This window comes from Gallinula chloropus (genome assembly GCF_964237585.1).
Source record: "Gallinula chloropus genome assembly, chromosome: 14".
Taxonomy (NCBI): domain Eukaryota; kingdom Metazoa; phylum Chordata; class Aves; order Gruiformes; family Rallidae; genus Gallinula; species Gallinula chloropus.
Genome location: NC_140099.1, coordinates 6,322,635 through 6,343,024, shown reverse-complemented (window position 1 = coordinate 6,343,024; position 20,390 = coordinate 6,322,635). Strand labels below are relative to the sequence as shown.

At 43.6% G+C, this 20,390-nt stretch overlaps 1 protein-coding gene across 1 annotated transcript in view; it reads right to left on the bottom strand.

The window, feature by feature from the left end:
• Window positions 1–20,390, bottom strand: part of AHNAK2 (AHNAK nucleoprotein 2) — a gene marked incomplete at its 5' end in the record, with an annotated part of 56,912 nt that overhangs the window by 32,533 nt on the left and 3,989 nt on the right. Inside the window, one exon of the mRNA XM_084270701.1 lies at window positions 19,731–19,749. Within this exon, the coding sequence (XP_084126827.1) occupies window positions 19,731–19,749 (19 nt within the window). The remainder of the gene's footprint in view (window positions 1–19,730; window positions 19,750–20,390) is intronic.

Here is a 20,390-nt window from a genome sequence, read left to right as displayed (position 1 = left end):
ATTATCTGCGGGATGCTATCAGAACCAGCTAGGCCTGTGCTGAAGGTAGGCTCCTGCCTTTGTTTTGCATTTGGTTTGGTAATGCCCCCAGCTGCACTCTGTCACTGAGCCGCATTCTTGTGCTGTGATGGATGTAGCTCAGGCTTTGGAGGGAAAGCAGGGGCTTGTAGCACGGCAGAGTTAAAGGAGCAGCTACTCCTGCATATCATACGTGTGAATAGTTTCCTTCCATTCAAGGCATGAACAAGATGTTTTGATTCAGTGCTGTGGTATGTTAAGCTGCCCTTGTCGGCAGCTAGAGTACTTCATTAAAAGACTTCAAATCATCTCATCTCAAAACCTTCTGAAAACAGAAAATGTCAGTTACAATCATCGGTCTCTTTGCCTGGCCAGAGACCTGCTCATGAAGTTAGCTCCTAATTCTATCAAATGTTTTTATCAAAACTTTGCTGTGCTCTGCAAAGTACATCCAAGAAGAGAAAAGTCTAGGGAATTAAGGTTTCTTACCCACCATACCAAGCTCTGTAGGATTTTATAGGGCGTTTTCTACAGGTTGACTAATATCAGGGAAGATGTGGAAGCGCACTGGCAACTAGGAGCAGATACAAACACTACCATAAAAAGAGAAACTAACAGCCCCAGATGAAAAGGAGAGTGAATGGCTTTCCTGTGAGCGTGTGTTTATTGATAAGCTCTGCCTGTGGACTTAAAACTATTAAAACCATGCCTGTTCACACTTTGCAAGAGGAACAAAACCTTTAATGAGACCAATCAGAAAGGAGCTCTCTGTTTTTACAGTGGTCCATCTGATGGTAAAGGTGAACTTAATAGAATAGAAACCATAGGAGATTTCAGAGCATGACAATAAATCATTCTGGTGGGGCTCTGCGCAGACTTCCTCAGCTTGAGTCATATTTAAACATGAAAAGCACGGTGGACTTTCTTTTTTTTTCCAATTGTCAAATTGAAATTTCCCAGATCCTGTGTTAATGAGTTTCATCCAGCTACCACCATTTTTTTTAGGTCACTTGGCCAATGTACATAGGAAACATAATTTTGCCAGATCCACATAACTCTGCTGGTACAAGTATAAAATACTTGCTAAAATATTTTATTAGTCCAATATTTCGCCTGTTGCTAGAAACAATTAGCATTTCATAGGAGTAACACAGTGTTTGAAAATAAGCTTTCAACCAAAGTCAGAACGTGACTAGAATGATGTCTAAAAGAGACAGCAAAAGCAGGCAGACAGCTGAATTTGTCTCTCCTGGACCACTCACTGCCTAAAATACAGCTGCAAGTGGCAGGGTGAAAAAGGCAGCTGGAGAAAAGGTAATAGCACCTGCCAGATGACCAGAGGTTCTGTGCCTTTTTCTTCTACCCAATAGCTCTTCTTAGAAGTGCAATCTCAGGAGTTTTAGTATAATGATCACCGGGAGGGTAAGTGTAATGTCCTGTCCTGTCCCTGTTTGCTTGTCTCAGGCAGGAATGTTCTCTCTCTCAGGTTTTACGTGACAGAATGAGTTTCCAATGTGTGTTTTACTTCCTGCATGAATTCCCACGATGTTCTGGTGTATGATTATTGAGGTGGTGGTGTGACTTTAAGGACCCTCTCTGATAATTAGAAATAATGATCTGTTTCCAGGACTAAGGGGCCGCTGTTCTCACAAAGTCGGTATGTGCAGGGAATAATTTATAGCAATTGTTGTGTACATCCTAGCTCCTGGACTGAACCAAAATTGCTTACCATACTTATGGGCTGGGCAAAAGTGAGTTAGAGATTTATAGCCAAGCAGAGCATTAAAGACTGGTCAAATCCACTGTGATTCTCAACAATTTTATCTCCTGGGACTCCCACCAATTTTATCTCTTGGGATATACTGCTTTTCCTTGTGATTGAGTCCGTTTCAGTGCTGTAAATAGCTGCACAGATACCCAGATAAAATATCCCAGGGTGTCACTGTCCATCTGGATGTTCTGGATTTTAAGGTCTTGAAGGGCATGTTGCAAGTGAAGTGCTCTCACTTGCTTACCAGCTTACCAGCTTCAGAAAGCCTAGTAGGAAGTATTAGTAACTACTCTGCTGTTATTTGCTTACCCAATGTATTGATAAGGCATGTTGCAGCTTTTTCACTCAATTTCACCCAAAGAAACACCTTCAACTATATAAGAAGCTAGTCCCTGAAAATGAAGGCAAAGCTGCCTTCCTCTCAGAGCCAGGGGCTCCTACCGTCCTCCCTGTTAGATACCTGTGAACTCAGCTTTTATCATGACTTGCCTAGAAGCAGAGGCAGGTGGGTGCCTATTTCAGATAAGGCTCATAAAGCTTAAGAAAATTAACTTTCCCACATTCCTTCTCTTCTGATTCACTCTCCTAAGAATCCAGGCTTCTCCCAGAGCAGATTCCCTGTTCCACTGCCAAAGCTCAACCCTGCTCAGATTTAGAAATGAATCAGATGAATACATTTATTAAAAATGATTTGTTATGCCCTTGTAGGCTTGAGAGACAATTTCTCTGGCCACAGAGACATTATTGCTTGAAGAGCAGCAGCTATACCCTCAAGCTCTCTTAAGGTACCACCCAGAGAGGTAGGAAGGGAAGTTGACTACTTTTTGCCATCTCTTTGACAAATTCATTAGAGGAGGATGCTAATTCATGGTGCCTTTGGTAGAGAACACATTGTCCCCCAAGAATAGATCTTAAGGTACAAAGGAAAACAGAAGATATGATGCTAAAAGCTCAAATCAACTGAAACAGGCTGCATATGAATGGCACTTATCATTCCAGATTAGAAACTTTTCAGACCAAACTACTCTTCAAAAGTACTACTTAAAAATACCCAAATCAATACATTTTTGTATTTATATATATTTCTATTTATAAATATAAAAATATATAAGCATACATATAGACAGGGAGTTAATACTAAAGATCTTATGGTCTAGGAAGAGTTTTATTTCTCTTTACTCCACTGAAAAATTTCAGTGCAAAACTAAGTGCCCAGATGCAACAGTATTAGTGGAGTGATGTTACTTGGGCCGTCCCCGTGGCGTGCAGGGCACAGCCCCTCTCAAACCAGGAATGCAGCAAAAACCCTGTGGTTTTTTCTCCAACCTTTTATGGGGGCGTTTATATAAATATCTGTCTTTGGAACCAGGTTTTCAGTTTGAGGGAAAACTCCCTGGGCAACTTGTTTGGGTGTAAATCACCACAGAGGAAAGCATCTTTTAAGCTTTTGAATTCCTTAATGCATATGTAATACAAGAGATATGGGATAAAGGTGACAGAAAATTATTATGGGAAGATATTTTACATCAAAGATAAAGATAGCAGTTCCCTCAATTTAAGATAAAAATCTTTTCTGTCAATAAACAATGATGGTAGCAAAATAGTATTTGGCACAGTTCACTTTCTCTTGTTTTTGTGTGGTGAAGGACAGTTCTTTTAAAATTTGAGAGAGTTTCTGGATTCTGTGGGTTTACAAAAGCGTAAAAGCTTATTTACAGATCTATTAATCCAGTGAGTCAGAGAAATAAATAAATTCTTATAGTTCTGTTCACATTAATGGACTATAAACTTGGGTCTTGTTCCAAAACCAGTCAGATTTCAAAAGAATTCAATAGGTGACGTACCAAATTCTTTTTTAAAATGTTATCCCCTTTTTTCAGTTCATTGGTTTTCACCTCTTTTTTGAACATCTATCTCTAGCAGATGTATACCTTGCCCCAGCATTTTCTAAACGTGCTGTTTGATATCTTTTAAAAAATAAACCTGGGAATTTAATCTTTATTGTTTGAAATTAGAAATAACTGGGTATGTAAAACATTGGAATTTTAAGTGTATGTTATGTTATAGGAGGAAAAACAGAAGAAGACAAACTTATCAGGTTATATTACTAGGAAAAAAAATTAAAACTTTGTGTGTAGTTTTAAAATTACTCAGTGCTCATTTTCCCTCTATGTTCCTTCTAGCCAGTACTGGGGCACCAAAACCTAATAAACCAGCCTGCCTGCCTAATGGATTAGAAGGAAATGGAGTTTAGTTAAGGAAAGAGATTTCCACTTGATGTTTCAGAGAGGCCAGTGTAAACGGCAGGGAGAAACCATTTGTTAAAGGGCTCATTTCTGCAGTTCTGAATTTCTTTTTGATTAAAGACTCAAAAAGAGAGAAAGTAACTACACTGCAGATTGTCCATGTAGGATCTGGAGAATGAATTGAGATGGGTGGAGTTGTTTGAAAGCAGTAAGAGGACCGTTTCTTGGATTTGATTATCAACCCTACGGCTGATTCATAACAAACATTCAGAGTCTCTCAGTCATAAGAAAATAGTGATCTCTTATGGAAATGAGTAATTTAATGGTCTGTTCACAGGCAGGTTAAATATTTTTAAACTTGGTTAAAACAGGATGCATTCTTATTGAAGGCACATGGTAATGTTTTTTCTCAATGAACAGCTGTGCTAGGTTCAGGCTTATATATAAGGGAGAGTAAATTGTGTTCTGCCCTTTAGCTGCCTTAAGGGATCTGCTGAAACCAACAGCCATGTACCAATACACAGCTAGTATAAGGAAAAGGAAGACCCCAGGGCTTCAGTTACAATCTCTGAGATCTGATGCAAGTAGGAGGATCTGATTCTTCTCTCAGATGGCTTCTTCAGAGTCACTTAAATCTGTGCAAGAGGAGGACAATCTATTGTTTTTTCCCCTTTTAGAGAATGGCATTGAATACTTTGATTTGTGGAGCTATGGAGAGTTTGAGTGCAGGAGGATAGAATGGGAGGCACCTGTAGACCCCGCTCAGTCCATCCATAGGTTTTTCTGCACATCCTTGCAAAAAGTATTTTAAAGCCAATGGTGTTTTACTCCTTACACTCTCTTGCACCCTGCCTCATCCCACAGCCCTCGTGAGGACTCTGTTTTCTGTCTGTGAGCTGCAGCTCATCATATGCAACAGAGAGACTCTTTCTCTCTCCTAAGAAAGGTGTGTTTGTGTTCCTTGCCCCACCACCATACAGTATACAGTCAAAAGCCAGAAACAGAGAACGATTGCTACCATGAAATCATCCTGTCTACTGCAGCCCCAAAGTCCTTCATGAACTGAGATGTCAGGAACATTTTAGCGCTGACTGAAATATTTGCTTTATATAGTGCTCTTGGGGTCAGTTTTGACAGCATTCTGCAACTATACTGAGACCAGAATTTGTTTTTTCTTCATTGCAAATACTTTGACCACTACTTAATCATGCTTTGAACACTCTTACGAGAAAGGTCTGTCCCCATTTCACCAAAAGGGAATAAAGGACACAGAAAAGCACCAGGCTGATCTTTAAAGAAGGCAAACAGCCAGAGCTATCCTGTTTTCAGAGAAATCAAGTGTTTGACAGCTTTCCAGGCAGGGCTCAATGCAACTGCGCACAGATGAGAAAAGAGAAAAGACAACCCCCATGTAGCCCAGAGTAAATCCCACTTTCAGGGGCAGCTAAATGAAAAACAGGTCCTTCTACACTTCTACACCAGCTAAATCTACCATGGTAATAAAACCTTGAAAGGTTTTGAAAAGACACAAGGGACAGAGTCTCAAGTGTATAGGACCCAGAACCAACAATTCTTAGCAAAGCTCTAGTGAACAGGACCAGGGCTGAAACGTAGGATCTCTTGGAGAATGTTCTTCTGCTTTTGGTTCTGGATAGAGAAAAGAACTGGTTGGTTTTTGAACACAGATTGGCTGATGCTTGGTGTTAAAGCTTGTTCTTGATTTGAATGGGATTTGGAAGGCCCAGTCTCAGAGGGTCTCTGCATGCGTGTGCAAACTCCATGTTGCTGTGGGAGTATCACCTCCAGCTGGAACCTCTGGCCCTGCTAAAAATTTCTGTTCTGGTAGGTACAAGAAGGCACAGAGGGTTTTGTTACTGTTATCACTTGGCCACATGTGGATATCATACCTGACCCTGCACACCGCTGAAGAGGGGAAGGTCACTAACACTTCACAGCTGAAAAGCTATCTGAACCATTTCTTGTGAAGTTTAAGCTCTCAGCACAGAGTAGTGCCAGCTCAGGGATACTGGAAAACACATTTTTCATGCACGTGTTTTTTATTAAATGCAGCTGTCAAAAACGAGGGGGGCTCATGTTCCTGAAAAGGTGCAGTGGAGAGAAGACAAATGGTTGGAGTAAAGCACTAACAGGAATGTGCCTCCTCTGCCTAGGCAAAAATCACTTCTGTAAGAGCCTTCGGGGGAAGCTTTAAACTAACTGCCTGGGGGCTAGTAGCTGCCTAGCTGTGGGATTTCACCTAATGCCATACAGACCAAACCAGCTCCCCAGGGAAGCCAGTACTTGCTGCACAAACTGCTGCTGCCCATCCCCAGCTGGTCTGGGCAGACACAGGCTCTGCAAGAACTGCACCTTCCCAGTGCTGCATCGGCACATCTGGAGAGAATCTGCCTTTACCTAAGCCTCACTCTTCCCCACCATGCTGCAGAGAGTGTTTCCCAAGAGCACTGGCAGTGAATTTACACCATCTCCTGCAATCTGACAGTGCCCACCTCTAATCCTTTTGGTGCAGTAAAATTACAGAGGTGCAAACCAGGAAAGGCAAAGCGAGTGTTTATTTGCTTTATGATCATTTTCCTCTTATTCAACAGATACAGATTCAGATGTTGTACTCTGGTCTAAATACTTATTCAGAAAGGGTTCAGTGGGATTTACAGCAGTGCAATAGCAGTATCTGGCTTGCGATCTTCAGATGACAACATCCCTTAACAGACTTACCTATTTCTCTGGGTTTTCTATCAAGTTCCTATTAAACAAGCATAATAGTCTTAAGTACAATGCAGTTCTGTGGCAACAGCGTACCACATAAATTAAGCTAACTCTGGGTAATATCACCAAAAAATATGTGTTTATAGCTTCATGCCAGTTTCTGACTAATGCTTTTGTTTGTTGCTATAGCAAACCACACATGAATCTGATAGCCAAAAGCGTGTTTATGACTAACCTTAGCTCTCTGGGGATTGAAAATATGGAATAAAAAAAAAAAAAAGCAGCAACCACAACACACAATGTGAGGAGAACATGATAGGAAACACCTTTTTTGGCATGAATTACTATGAACATTACAGTGAACATCATGAGTGGAAAACATCAGGAAATAGGAACTGTGGGAATAACCGGCTTTAACCCACAATGATTCAAGTACAACTTTTCTTTCGCATTGCAAAGTTGTGTGTGCAGGACTAGAGTGCATTGCAGAAGTCCTGGCTGTGTATTAAAGGATGGATTTAAGACTCTGAAGTCTGGAGAAGCTTTGGATCACACTAAAACATGAAAAACACTTTACTCGAGATCACCTTTACACTCTGCCCTGACACCCAGGACACTGGTATTCACTTAAATAACTTTGATTGCAATTTATACTTTGGTAGTTTCCAAAAGCCTGTCCCAAGACTGACACCTCATTATGCTGTGCAAATACACAGTGGGGAACAATGCCGGCCCCAAAGATCTTCCTGTCAAATTCAGGGGAGAGCCAGAGGGAGAGGATGGACAGATGGACAGTGGGAGGCAGAGAGGTGATGTGACCACCCCACCCACCAAATCAGAGGTTGACTCCAGGTGTCCTGTACCCCACTTCACTTGACTGATTGCAGTTGCCAAATACGTTACTGAGGGAAGAAGAATACATTGTGCACCCTGCAGAGGAGGGAAAAATCAATACAGCTAAAGTGATTCCTAAACTAGGATGGCTTGCAACAAAGCTACATCATGTCAGGCACAATTTCGGTCAGTGTTGCCATGTTATACTTAATAACCTCTTTACTTCATGGGTAAGAAAGAAAAAAAGGTAGTATTGCTGTATAGTGACTAAATATAGATCAGTTTCTAACACTGTTTTCTATTAATATTCATTTCTCTGGCTCTAGACTGAACATTACATCCCTATTCTGGACCAGGTTGTCCAGGGAGGTGGTGGATGCCCTCTCCCTGGAGGTTTAAGGCTGAGTTGGATGGGGTCTTGAGCAGCCTGGTCTAGGGAACAGTGTCCCTGCACATGGCAGGGGTTTAGAACTTGATCTTTAAGGTCCCTTCCAACCCAAACCATTCTATATTTCTTACATTTGTGCTGTGCACAATTCAGGGCAAGCTCTTCCATCATCTATCTCAACTCTCAGCAGAGAGTCTTGAGGTCATACCCAGCTTTGTAGAGAGGGAGGTCTGACTAAGCTGTAGTGTCCCAGGTACTTCCAAGGGCTGTTCATGCAACACATCTTGATTTGTCAGTAGGTGAAACAGGACAGTGCCATACATGGAAGCTCACAAAAATTTGCAGATCATAGCACAGCGCCAAATCTTGAAGCACTGAGATTTAATTCTGTGGCTACTCAAGCAAGATTTCCATTGGCCTCAATGAAACCAATGTATGGCATGCCATATCACGTTCATCTTGCAAACTCAGACTGTGATATGGGCTGAGATCAGCTTGGATTCTATCTTGTAATATCCAGCAGAGCACACCTCACTGTGCACACTAATCATGCCTGCACCCTTGGAAGAATAAGTACTTTTAGAAAAAAATGTAAGCATTTTTTCAGATTAGCCATTAACCCCATTGATGCATACAGCAAGTGGCATTAAGAGGTCAGTGTTGTATAAAGTCAAAAATAAAGACAAAAAAAGATACAGGCAGAAGTTTTCCAGCTAGAACAAATATTACTCTGGGCTACACAGCAATTGCTGGTGACAGGCAGAAGGCCATATATAACTCTCTCTGCTTTCACACGCTTTTTCAGTCCTTCAAAGTTGGCAGAGAAGGCATCTTATAGAAAATAAAAAAGCTGCCAGGCTTATTTCCTCCACACTGAGAGCCTGAAAACAGTTTTGGGTACGGGAAACAGTGTACAAAGACCATTTCAAAATAGCTGCCTCTTTTCCCAAAACCCAACTGTTCTTCCCTGCAAGTGGAGCAAAAAATAAATCATAAGTACAGGTGAAAGATGTTGCCAACTCAGCTCCTGTTCTGAATGACTTTCCGATCTGTGGTGGCAGAAGGTGCTGGTTACTAGTACCTAGAGAGATGCATTTATGCAGACACTTCACACTATGAAGTGAGCATTTTTCTCTTTGGGCTGTCAAGGGGCATAGCCACCCCCCTTGTACCCTCTGGGTATCTATCATACAGACAGCATTGCTCTGTGCATATGGATATGCTGGCTTGGCCACTGCAGCATTTGGCTGTGGTCACCAAGAAAGTCCCTGCACCTGCCCAGAGCACCATGTGAAAGCTGGTGAGCTCTCCCTGCATCACAGAAAGTAAGGTAGAAAAGCAAAAAACTGACTCACACAGAGTCACAAAGCAAGTTGGCAGCAGAGCCAGCAATAAATACAACCCAGATGTCCTGGATTCCACCTCCTCCCTCCACCACGCTGCCTCTCTTAGCTCAATGCTGGAAGGAAACGTTTTACATTTACTCATCCCTCCTTTTCCTTTGTCAATAGAAATTAAAGCAGGCATCTGACTGCCTGAGCCTTGAATTCTCTGATGGTTTCCAAGGCTAGCAGTGAAGCCAGCCAACATTTCTATTGAATCCAGCCCTAATGGACAAATAAAAGTTATTTCTTTGACAACTGGGCTATCATAGCAAAACTCACCTAAACACACATTACTTGTGTATAGATACAGATTATGTATACCACAGGATCACAGAATGACTAGGTTGGAAAAGACCTTTAAGATCACCTGTCCTCTACTAAACCAATCTCTAAGTACCTTATTTGGTGTAGATGCACTTCAGCTGGGCTATTGATCTTGTTACACTCCTAAGGGGAGTCTTGCCACCCGAGTGATAGCTGGTTAAGCTACCTAGCCCATCAGTAATAATTGCATTTCTACTCAGAGTTAAAATACTATCCCCCTTGTCTACTAAGGTGGCAGACCAGAGGTCTCAGTAACTGGAGTGCCATTCCCAGGCTCTTTTCCATCAAGTCTGGTGCTGTCCCTCTTCTCATTGGCATCTAGTTTAAAGCTCTAGTAATGAGCCCTACTAGCTTGACAGTAACCTTCTGCCCCTTGATGCTCCCCATCCCCAGACAGTAAGCCTGGTGATGCATGAGCCAACCCATTGTCAAAGAACCCAAAGTTTTGCTCCTCCCACCACATTCAGAGCCAAGTATTCATTTTCTGGCTCTTCTCATTCCACAGGATACAGGGTTGCTTTGAACCTGGATGCTACCTGCTGGGTGCTCTTGTTTCCACTGCTGGCAGGACAAAGCCTGCCTCCACTGGTCTATCTCCATCTCAGCCTCCCTAATGCTCATGAGTCTTTCTATTTTGTCTTTGAGCACATCCACCTCATCTTGAGGCTGTGCTGCTCAGCTGAGATCCCCTATCTGTTTGCACCACACACAGCCCTGGCCAGAGCTACCTCCTGCTACCAGCAGGCTGTGGCATTCCCTGCAGCCTGGGAGCTTCACAGATGTACTGCTATTAAAAAGTCATGAGTCTTCTAAGTATGGATTAACAAGCTTCTACACCTTTTTATTGTGCTGAAGGGCAGGAAGGTCTGTCAGAATGGTTCTTGTTTCTAGCATTGAACCCGCTCAGGTCCGCTTAAAGAATGATGCCTAATTAGCATTAACTGTCCATTAACTTGTTTTGTGAGTTGACTGTCCAAATAGCTAAGGTTTGATCATTAAGCTGTCTAATGGTGTCTGTGTGGAAGGCCACTCCCACGTATTTTCCAACAGCAATGCAAAGCTTATTTCCATGACAATACGTCATCTCCTGTCAGCAAAACATCCTTACTGCTGTCAGCCCAAGGTGAGTCCAGGTCTCTGAGAGGTTGAGCACAGTCTTACTTGCCTTTTTTTTCCACCCTCAAGGCAAATGCCACTCTATTTTTCCTGCCTGTCATCATCAAAATCCATCTGGAGTTGTAGGTGTTGTGCTGCTATTGCTGTAACTCCACTGCCGATGTGTTGCTCTGGCTACCAAAGGGTACATCAGAGGAGCTGGACAGAAGTTATAAAAGAAATGCAGCATTGCACATTGGATCCTTCTCTCTTCCAAATGCCTGAGGGGCATGACAGTGAGAACAAAAACTTTAGCAGCTGCAGGTTGCCTAAAATACTTAACTCCTCTTTGCAGGGCTCCCTCAGTTTTCTTGACTAGAAAACAAACACACATTTTCAGAGCAAGATTTTGCTTTCAGGTCTCCAAGTAGAGGCCTCTGCCCCTCCACGGGGCCCTACTCATGGTGAGATTGCAGTCAGTACTCATGCTTGGTTGTACTGTGTGCCTCCACCATGAGCACTTGGCATGAACCCGATTGTTGGGTAACTGCATCCACAGCTTTGCTCCAGCCAACAGGAATTTATTACGACTGAGAGTTTCTGAGATCTTCTAGACAATAAAACAAACCAAAACGCAGCCCCAAAAAAGCCTTCCTTCTCTCTCTATAAAGCTGTTTCCACTGTTTCCTCCTTACTGCCACCTCTGTTTTGCTTGACTTGCTTGACACAAAGCTCCTAAGCCCTCCGAGGCACATCCGGGTAGGTGGCTATATATCACTTCACACAGTGGGAACCTTAACCTGCCATCAGGCTGCAGCAGCAATAAATGACAGTAAGGCTTGACAAATGTGGCTGGGTTGTGCCATTTTTGTGCAACAACAGTGAGTCTGAGCGATTTGAGTGCCTCCATCCCAGAGGCACTGCCTTCTGCACAGTCTCTGCAAGGCATGAAACCCTCACTCCTCCTCGGAGCTATTGCAGCCAGGTTAAGGACATTGCTCCTTGCTGCCATTTGTCAGTGCCAGCTTAGCAAGTCCCAGCTCTCTTTCTCTTGAGTGCACAGGCTCTAGCTGGCCTTGCACGTAGCTCCAAGTGTGTCTGGGAGCCAAAACTTTATCGCAGTCCATCTCTGTCTCCTCACAGGAACAGTTAGTGGAGGAGTTAGAGTGGTCTGTTTGCGCTGGTGTGACAGCCGGCTCCTGTTTTGGATTAGAGGATGGTGGTTTTCCCTCCCTCCTCTCCCTTATTTGTGGGAAGGAAAAAAATCTTCATGGCTTTTCATACCTCTTTTGCCCCCTCTTTGCTCTGGTGCAAATGAAAGCCCCAAGCCCCAGCTCATGGGCTGTATCTGCGTGTGCTGCCGGGGGGCTTGACTTCGGTTAGCCCAGGGCATGAAATAACAGTGTGACAGTGGAGAGGTGTTCACACAGCCCCTCAATTTACCTGCAGCTCCCCCACACGGAGGGCTGCTGGCAGAAGACCAATTTTCAAAGCATGTCACAACTTGGGAGAGCATTGCAACAGCGCTGCTTCCCTATCACATGGCAGGGTGGAGATCTGCTGGCTCCCATTCCCATTTTTCAAAGCAGAGCAGAGACTGAACGTGAACCAGCAATAAGCCCCAAACACAAAGGAGTGCAAATAAATTACAAAACACAGCTGAGAATGGTGGGGGCAGCTGTCAGCCAGAAACACTGCAACCCCCCTGCCCACTGCCAGGACTGCCGTGTGTCTCACTGCTTACGTGCCAACACAGCTCTGCAGCGCCTGAGCCTGATGCAACACCTACGTGGTGTTCCCCCTGGGCTGGAAAGGTTGTGGTTGCCCACTGGGATGAGGAAGGGGTTTTGCTGCTGGTGTTGTCTCACCCACACTGGCTTTCCTGTTGTGTGGCTGGATGGGGGCGAGGGGAGGGGGGCTGGAGGGGAAGCTCTGCTGGCTGCTTGCGCAGTGCCCTTGAGAAATAATCCCAAATCATTAGTTTTCTTTTCCTGTCATTTGCTTTTGTCCCTGCTCACAGGTTGTCTTTGATTCCATCACTGCATTTTGAGGGTTTGCAGGCACCTTTAGGCAGCCTCACTGAGGCACTGGCAGCGGGCTGTGTGGTGGGGTCCTCAGCTCCCAAACCTGCCTTTCTGACAGGGTGTCTACTCTCAGCACTGACTCTGCTGGGCAGCCTGACCCCAGAGATACCAGCCTGCAAAGAACTTCAGGTTGTTGCAATTCTCCTTCCTGGGCACTGCACAAATTCAAACTTGTCTTCAGAAAAAAGCCTCTAGAAACTGAAAATAGGAAATAAGGGTTTTTTCCACAGGTTTTCCTGCCTGAGCTTTGCTGTCAACTGTGGTCCATATCCAACAAGCTAATGTGACTCAGCTACTCCAGCCCCCCTGTTTCAGAGCACCTTGTGTCTCTCCAGTGCTGAGCGCCCTGAACACCCCTGCCAGCGTCGTGCTGCCAGGCTGAGCACCATTTGCCTGGATGTAAACACTCCACCTGCTAAACCATCGACCCATCTGCTCTGCCATCTGCTCGCCGCAGCCTTCCTCACTGCTGTGCTGTGCAGTTGTCTCCTGAGCAAGCCACGGTCCTGTGCTGAAAGAGCAGGACTGCCTAATTTTTTTTAACTGAAGAAGACATTTCTGCATTCCTATGGCAAGGTGCTGTAGGTTTACAGGGACATCACCATGGCAGGCACCGACTGGCTGTACAGTAAATGGTGCTGACACACGTAGCTATGGGTGCTGGCCCTGAAGCGATGAAACACTCACTGCTGCCCTCCAACCAACCTCTAGGCTACTGGATTACCCCACCTACAGCTGCTGAGACCCTGATGTCCTAGAACACTGATTTTCTAGGACTCTCTGAGCAGCCTGTGCTCTGAATCGACATACCCCGGGCATTGAGGTTGACACACACACTCCCTGTCCTGCTAAGCTTAGTAGCAAAGCAGAAGACAGTGTTCCAGATCTCTGGGATGAGCCCCATGGACTAGGGCTGGCCAGGATGTGAGTGGTTCTGCAGGACTGGGACTGTTTATCCACGGTAGCAAAGCAGAAAAAGGGAGAATGGGAGAGAAGGAGGGGGAAGCACACAGTAAAGCACCTAGGAAAATGCACTGTGGAGAGTTTGGTTGGGCTCCTCAGAGACTCCTGACCACTGCTGTGATTTCCTTACTGTGAGACCCAGGGGTCATTCATTGTCACATGTACTGAGCACCCTGTTTTCTTTCTAAGAAACAAGCTGGTATATTTAGAAGAAATTACAGTCTTTCTTGAGCTTATCTGCAAGTACTAGGCTTATTCTAAGTTTTATTTAGAACAAATAAGGTTGGTGAATTGAATTTGGCTGGTGAAGCATGCAATGTATACATTATAATTATGTGATTAATTCCCTAATCTCTGTGATGAACTTTCCTGGCATAACAGTTATCCAAAAGCTTCTTTTTAGTCTCTGAGGAAGGATAATTTTAAAAAGAAAAGTATGATTTCTCCTACTCTCTCTATCCAAAGCAGTTCATTCACATATTCCTCTTAGACTGACTGAAGCAGTTGTTAGATCCACTATGGATATATAATCCAAATATAGACGTAAGATCACGGTGCCATTACTAAATGTTTTCCTTTCATAACAGTTCAGGGCTGGGGTGGAGGGGGGGAGGTGGTGTGTGTGTGTGTATGACTCCTTCCATCCAGCTCCGTAAATCACTGAAATGTCCCTTATAAATAGCTGTGTGTGAAATGCCTTTCAAAAGTCTGGTTTACACCACTTGCACAGTCAATAATTTTCTAGTCCAACACATGCCCCAAAAGAAGACAGTGATAGCAGAGCCTAAGGTCCTCTTGCCCTTCACAACCACTGCTGCACTGCCTGTTTGCAGGAAGCTTGATTAGTAATTTAGCATCATTTGCCTTTGTAGCCATCCATCACCACGAATTCAAATGCCACACGTAGTCATTCTCATGTGAAAGTGCCCAGTTTGCCTCCCAAATGGGCTCTGACTAACTGGTTACTTTAATTAGGCACCGAGTTCCCTCAGCTATTTGTTGCACAAATAATTTTTCTCATAATCAAACCTCTTATGTGAAAAAGTCAACCTTAAGGAGTGTGAGGACATAGTTCATAGAAAAATCAGTGTAACCTTTCACTAAAACATAAATCAGATCAGCTCTGACATACGTGAAAATATTTGGGGAATGCTTAATGACATATTTGTGCTCTTGTAAATTATTTGCTTTCGGCTGATTCTAGAAGCAGAAGTAAGGGAAGCTCAGCTCACACCAGGGTATGTCAGGAATTGAAACCAGTAGCTTTCTCATGATAGTTTCACAGATCTTTGGCTCCTATACCTTCTAATAAGGACACACATACATTGCAAACAAACATAAAAGCCCCCATGCTTTTGGATGCTTATGTGATCTGTGGGAGAGCTGCTAACCTCTCTGAGGGTCACATAAAGCTGATTTCTCACTATTTTTCAAAATAATGATGCTTAATCCCAATTAGACATTTTCCCCCTTCAGAATATAATGCAAACATCAGTTGAAGTAGTTTTCCTGTGTAAAATAATTATCCCATTCACCACCAAACTCTCATTCCCCACCCCACCCCCCCTCCACCATGCATGTCCTCTGAGTTTCTGCTTCATGCTAAAAATTTCCATTTTGGAATTCAGGTAGTTCTTTCAAGTCATTCTGCTAAGGCAGGTTCATTGGATTAAAATGAGAATGACGTGAGGCAAGGAAAAGAAAGGCTCCTGCATCTGCTTATTTTGAGGGCAAAGTGGAGCATTGTGCCTGGCTGACAGTCAAAGGGATGGATGCTGGGACAAACCACACAGGAAGAAAATGAGGAGGTGACCTGTGGAAAGAGGAATGACATTAGCTTTCTAGGGCTGGTAGGGAGTATGGGATACTTAGGAAAAACTAACAATAGTTGGACTAGTAAAATACGTGAGCTCTCAGGACTCACTGCTAGGTGGAAGATTTTATATCTGTACTCTGTTACTAGACTACTTAGCCAGGACTTGCAGAAATGGGAAGAAACAGGTTCAGCTCAAAACCTTTGGTGCTCACCACTGGTCAACTGAGGCTGCAAATGCCCCACTCTGCAAGGAGAGAGAGCTGGGAGTTCAGTGGGCAGGTAGAAAGGTATTTAAAATCAGATGGCTGCATGGATAACAGCTGCTCCCTGGGCTCTGTGAATGTCAGGCACTGCCCACCGCTATCAAAATCAAGTGGTGTTTGTTCTGTTAACTACAGAGAAGAAATAACATTTGCCCAGCAGTGAAGAACAGTTACTATGTCTTTGGAGATCGGAGCATTTATCAGCAGGCTTGGAAATCATATAAACCTTATCACCTTGTTTGTGTTTTTGAAAAACAGATAACTTTGCCCTCTGAAGATACTGCTATCTTTATTGGGCAGATGAAGTGGGCTTGGTGCCTGTTCTTCTTCAGGCATTCACATTCCTGCTCCGTGAAATTTTCCTGGGATTTGGGCTGTTATTTACATGCCATAATCACCTTAACATATTTGGACTTGTTCCAGACACTCTGGACTACACGTTTGGCCAGGTCTGAATGGTGAACCTATGGGTTCCCCTTCTCTGATCAAAAACTGCAGACCTGTACTTCTCTGCAGTAAGTCAGCAGATACTTCCAGATATGTGGCCACTTACTGCCTCTTTTCAGGAAGCAAAAATGTTAGTTGGAAGTATTTAGTACATGAAAGGTCCTCTCCTAGCCTGAAGTTTTGTTTTCCAATATAAAATAATGAATTTCAACTTTGGCCTTAAAATCTGGAGTGAGATGAGCAAACACATGGATTAAGCAAGTTTCCCTAGGTGCAGCCCTAATCCTCCTGCACTGGGGCTAGGCACCGCTGTGGGACAGCCAAAGGATCTTCCTTGACACAAAGGCGTTTCCCTTATTTCTGTGGCATGTGGAGAGAAGGCACCCCAGTCTCCACAGGGTTTAATCTCAGCTCTGACAGGAGCTGAATCCCCTACGTCACTTGGCGCTGCTCCACCACTTGGCTTTGGAGGGAAAAGCCTGCTAGGCAGACTGGAAGTTATAGCTAAGGGAAGCAGGAAAGGCAGTAGTTGTTGGATGATGTTGTCAGGAAAACATGTTTTTAGTGCACAAGGGCTCAGGGACATGGCAAACTGCCTGAAAGAAAAACTCGCCCTTGCTCGATCTGCCTGTGCTGGTGTGGAGAGCCAGGTCCCCTCCTTGCTCAAAGCAAGGATAACGTTGAGGCCTTCTGCAGCCTTACTGGTTTGGATTGAGCCTGCAACATGGAACCCAGAAACACACTGAGATGCTTTTCCAGAGGTGGAAACTCTGATTTTTTTCAGTGAATACTTTGCTGCTCCCTGATGTGAGGGACATCATGGAATGCAAAAATCCCTAGATGTAAAAAATAGACTGAATCTATTTACTCAAATATTTACTTAGAATATAAGACAGTAACTTGCACACCTTTCAAAAACACTGCCTTATATTCTGATTATTTAGGTCTCCTGATGTGAAGAATCCTGGAAAAAAAATCTTGCTTAAATACATGGGTGTTTTACACTATCATAGAATAAAACTGATTTCTTTGCCCTAGCAGAAAAAAACTCAAGAAAAAAAACCCCAACCCAGAGCTCTATGCGTCTTTAGAATTTCAAACCAAAGGAATATACATTCCTGTGGCTTCACAGGGGACACAATACTTCAGTAAGATCCCAAAGCTGTATATCCTACTCCCTCCACTCACACTGACAACATTGAGTAGGCTGTGAAGCTGCTGGCATGGCTTCCCAGAGAAGGGTGCCTCCGAGCATGGCCTCTTCACACCAAGCATAGGACACTGAACCCACTGAAGTCAACGTGAGGTTAACTCAGATCATAGCTATTCCCCTGACCATGTATTACACACCGCTGGATTTTGTTTCAGTGATGAGCTTCAAGTCCAGCCAAAAGTGAATAGAGGCATGTTGACCTCATAGTTGTGAATACAGATTAAGTGTCCAAGACAATTAAAAGCAGAAAATACGTGCCATCCCCAAACCCCTGCTGAATCAGTGCTAGAAGTTACCGTGGCCCCATCCGACTGAAAAGACGTTAACACCCGCTGTAGAGGAGGTTGGAAGGCAGCCATCCTGGATGGATTGCTTATGAGCACTGACTAGAGTCAAACCAACTTCAGTCGGAGATTTACACAAGCCTCGTAATCTAATAGTAGAGTTTACTTTACGAGAGTGCCACACCAAAGATAGTCAAATGCGATTTTAGCTAACAAATCTGCATGCTTCCACAGAAAAGCTACAGCCATCACGGAACATGTCAGCACGGCAGAGTGCCTGGCACAGATTTACAGTTTTCAGTGTATTGCTGAGGAGTTATTGTTAATTCCATTGTTATGGAGTTACTGCAATTAAAATTTCCAGTCACACTTATCATTTTTAAACTTAGCTAATAAAAGCCGATAAATTCTGAGATGTTGTATGCTTTCCTGTGCTGTAAAACGTCTGAAACTTCTTCATGCTGGGTTTTTGACCTAAGTTAGGGTAGAATTTGGAAGTATATTGGCTATCATAAACTGTTTTTCCTCTGATTTGCTAAGTTCTGCAAAATTACTTATAGATTTTTTAAGTAAGAGATATAGCAAGGCAATACTTGGTAGTTTTCCCTCGTGCATGCCACAGGTGATCATAAGCCAGGTATCTCTTAAGAGTCACTTTCCAAACTTTTCTGCTTCTTGCTTTATAAATCATGAAGAAGAATTATTATTTCTATTGTAGAGGGGTAGACTTTTGGTGTTTTCTCTCATGTGGGCAATGGTTTTTGTCTTTTCTATCAAAGCTTTAAGAACATGCACTTTGCATTCTCTCTACAGGTGGCTGCAGATACAAATCCTGTTTCTGACCACCTGTATTCATGCGTTTGGAAACATATTAAGAAAGCTTAGACAGGTGGGCAGAATAATTTTACCCAGAATATTTCCTATCACCTTGTGAACTACCCTCAGCAGCCTCACAGTGAACTCACGCAGGATTCCACTTCTACTGACAAAGTTATGGATCTGCTTTTTAAATGCTTCAAGATTAACCTTAGTCTCAAATATGATTAATTTACAGAGATCCCAGTGCCAAGCCCAGGTATTATTAAATATATATATATTGCAAATGGTATCTATTGAGATATAATGTCCACACAAATAGAATTCCTCTTGTAGAAGCAGAGATATATAAAAACCCCAAAGATAACTATGGGGAAAACTAGTAACAGAAAGCTCATATTCATCAGAAACCAACTTCACTGTAAGTAAATTGCAATTTGCATCTTGCAATTCATTGCAACAAGTGGGACAGGCTCTTTGTACTACAAAAGAGAGTTTCACTATCTTTGAGATCATACGATGGGTTAAGTATACAGACAGAGGAAGTAAGGAAAAAACCCCTGCAAGATGTGGAATAGAGATTACTGAATGGAAGGGTGTGTATAGGACTGAGAACCCTCGGAAAGCTTTGGGAGGCTTAGTGCACAAGCTCAAAACCCCTGCATAAAAAATGTGGATCAGAAACTTTTTAGCAGGCTGAATTCATTTGTTCATTCCTGATCTTACTTCCCATACACGAGAAAGAGCCAAAGATTTACCCCAGGTGGGATGCACCTCGGCTGTACTTCTGGCCATATTTCCCCCCAGTGGTATTGCTTATCTCACAGCATCTTCAGGCTTTGCTTATCAAGCACAGCAGCTGGGAACATTATGTCTTTATAATCAGAGTGTCCAGTTTCTGTATCAAAGGACGCGAAACACACACCCACATCTCTCTGCAATTTTTAAAGCCCATCATATACTGCAAACTTGTGCATTCTGCATCAGAGCTTGAAAAGGAAGAAAGAGAGAAAGAGAAAGAGAGGGTTTTGTTTAAAAAAAACCCCACAAACTTACCAAAAATAATTGAAGTTCTCTAAAGTTGCCCTGAAGTTGAAATAGCCCAGAACACCAGTGCAGAGCTGCCTTAAACTCTCTCTCTTTCTCACTCCCCCTCTCTCTCCAGCAATTGGAAGGAGGGCTGTGCAGAAATTCAGCAAACAATTTTCCTTCTATGTCAAGCGGGGCGTTCCTCTACGGGCAGAAAGGGGATGGCTAAGCCTGGGTGAGGCTTGTTGCTATCCCCAAGCCAAAGAGCGCTGTCGCAGATCACACAGCCTGTGAAATCCAATCCCTTTCTCTACTAAGACAACAGCTGTACGGCTTCAGCAGAGGCGGGAGCAGCAGATAGAGCCCGGGCTTGTTGCTGGACAGGCTTTCCATGCGGGGGGATGCCCAGGAACAGGGGCTACATGGGCTTTCTGTAAGCTCCGTGGCTTCTCCCCGCTTACCGCCTACAGCTACAGGCACGAGCGTACACAGGGTGGAGGTACGGGGCAACTTCCTCAGGACCCAAAGTATATGGGATGTGGGCGCCCGTGCAAAACAAACATCTCCTTTCCTGAAATTCATTCCCAGCCTTGCTTCAGGACAGAAGTGGGTAATTAACAGTATACGTATTGGTAAATCCTCATGCAAGCGTGCACACACACAGGATGCAGGCTGTCACAACAGCAC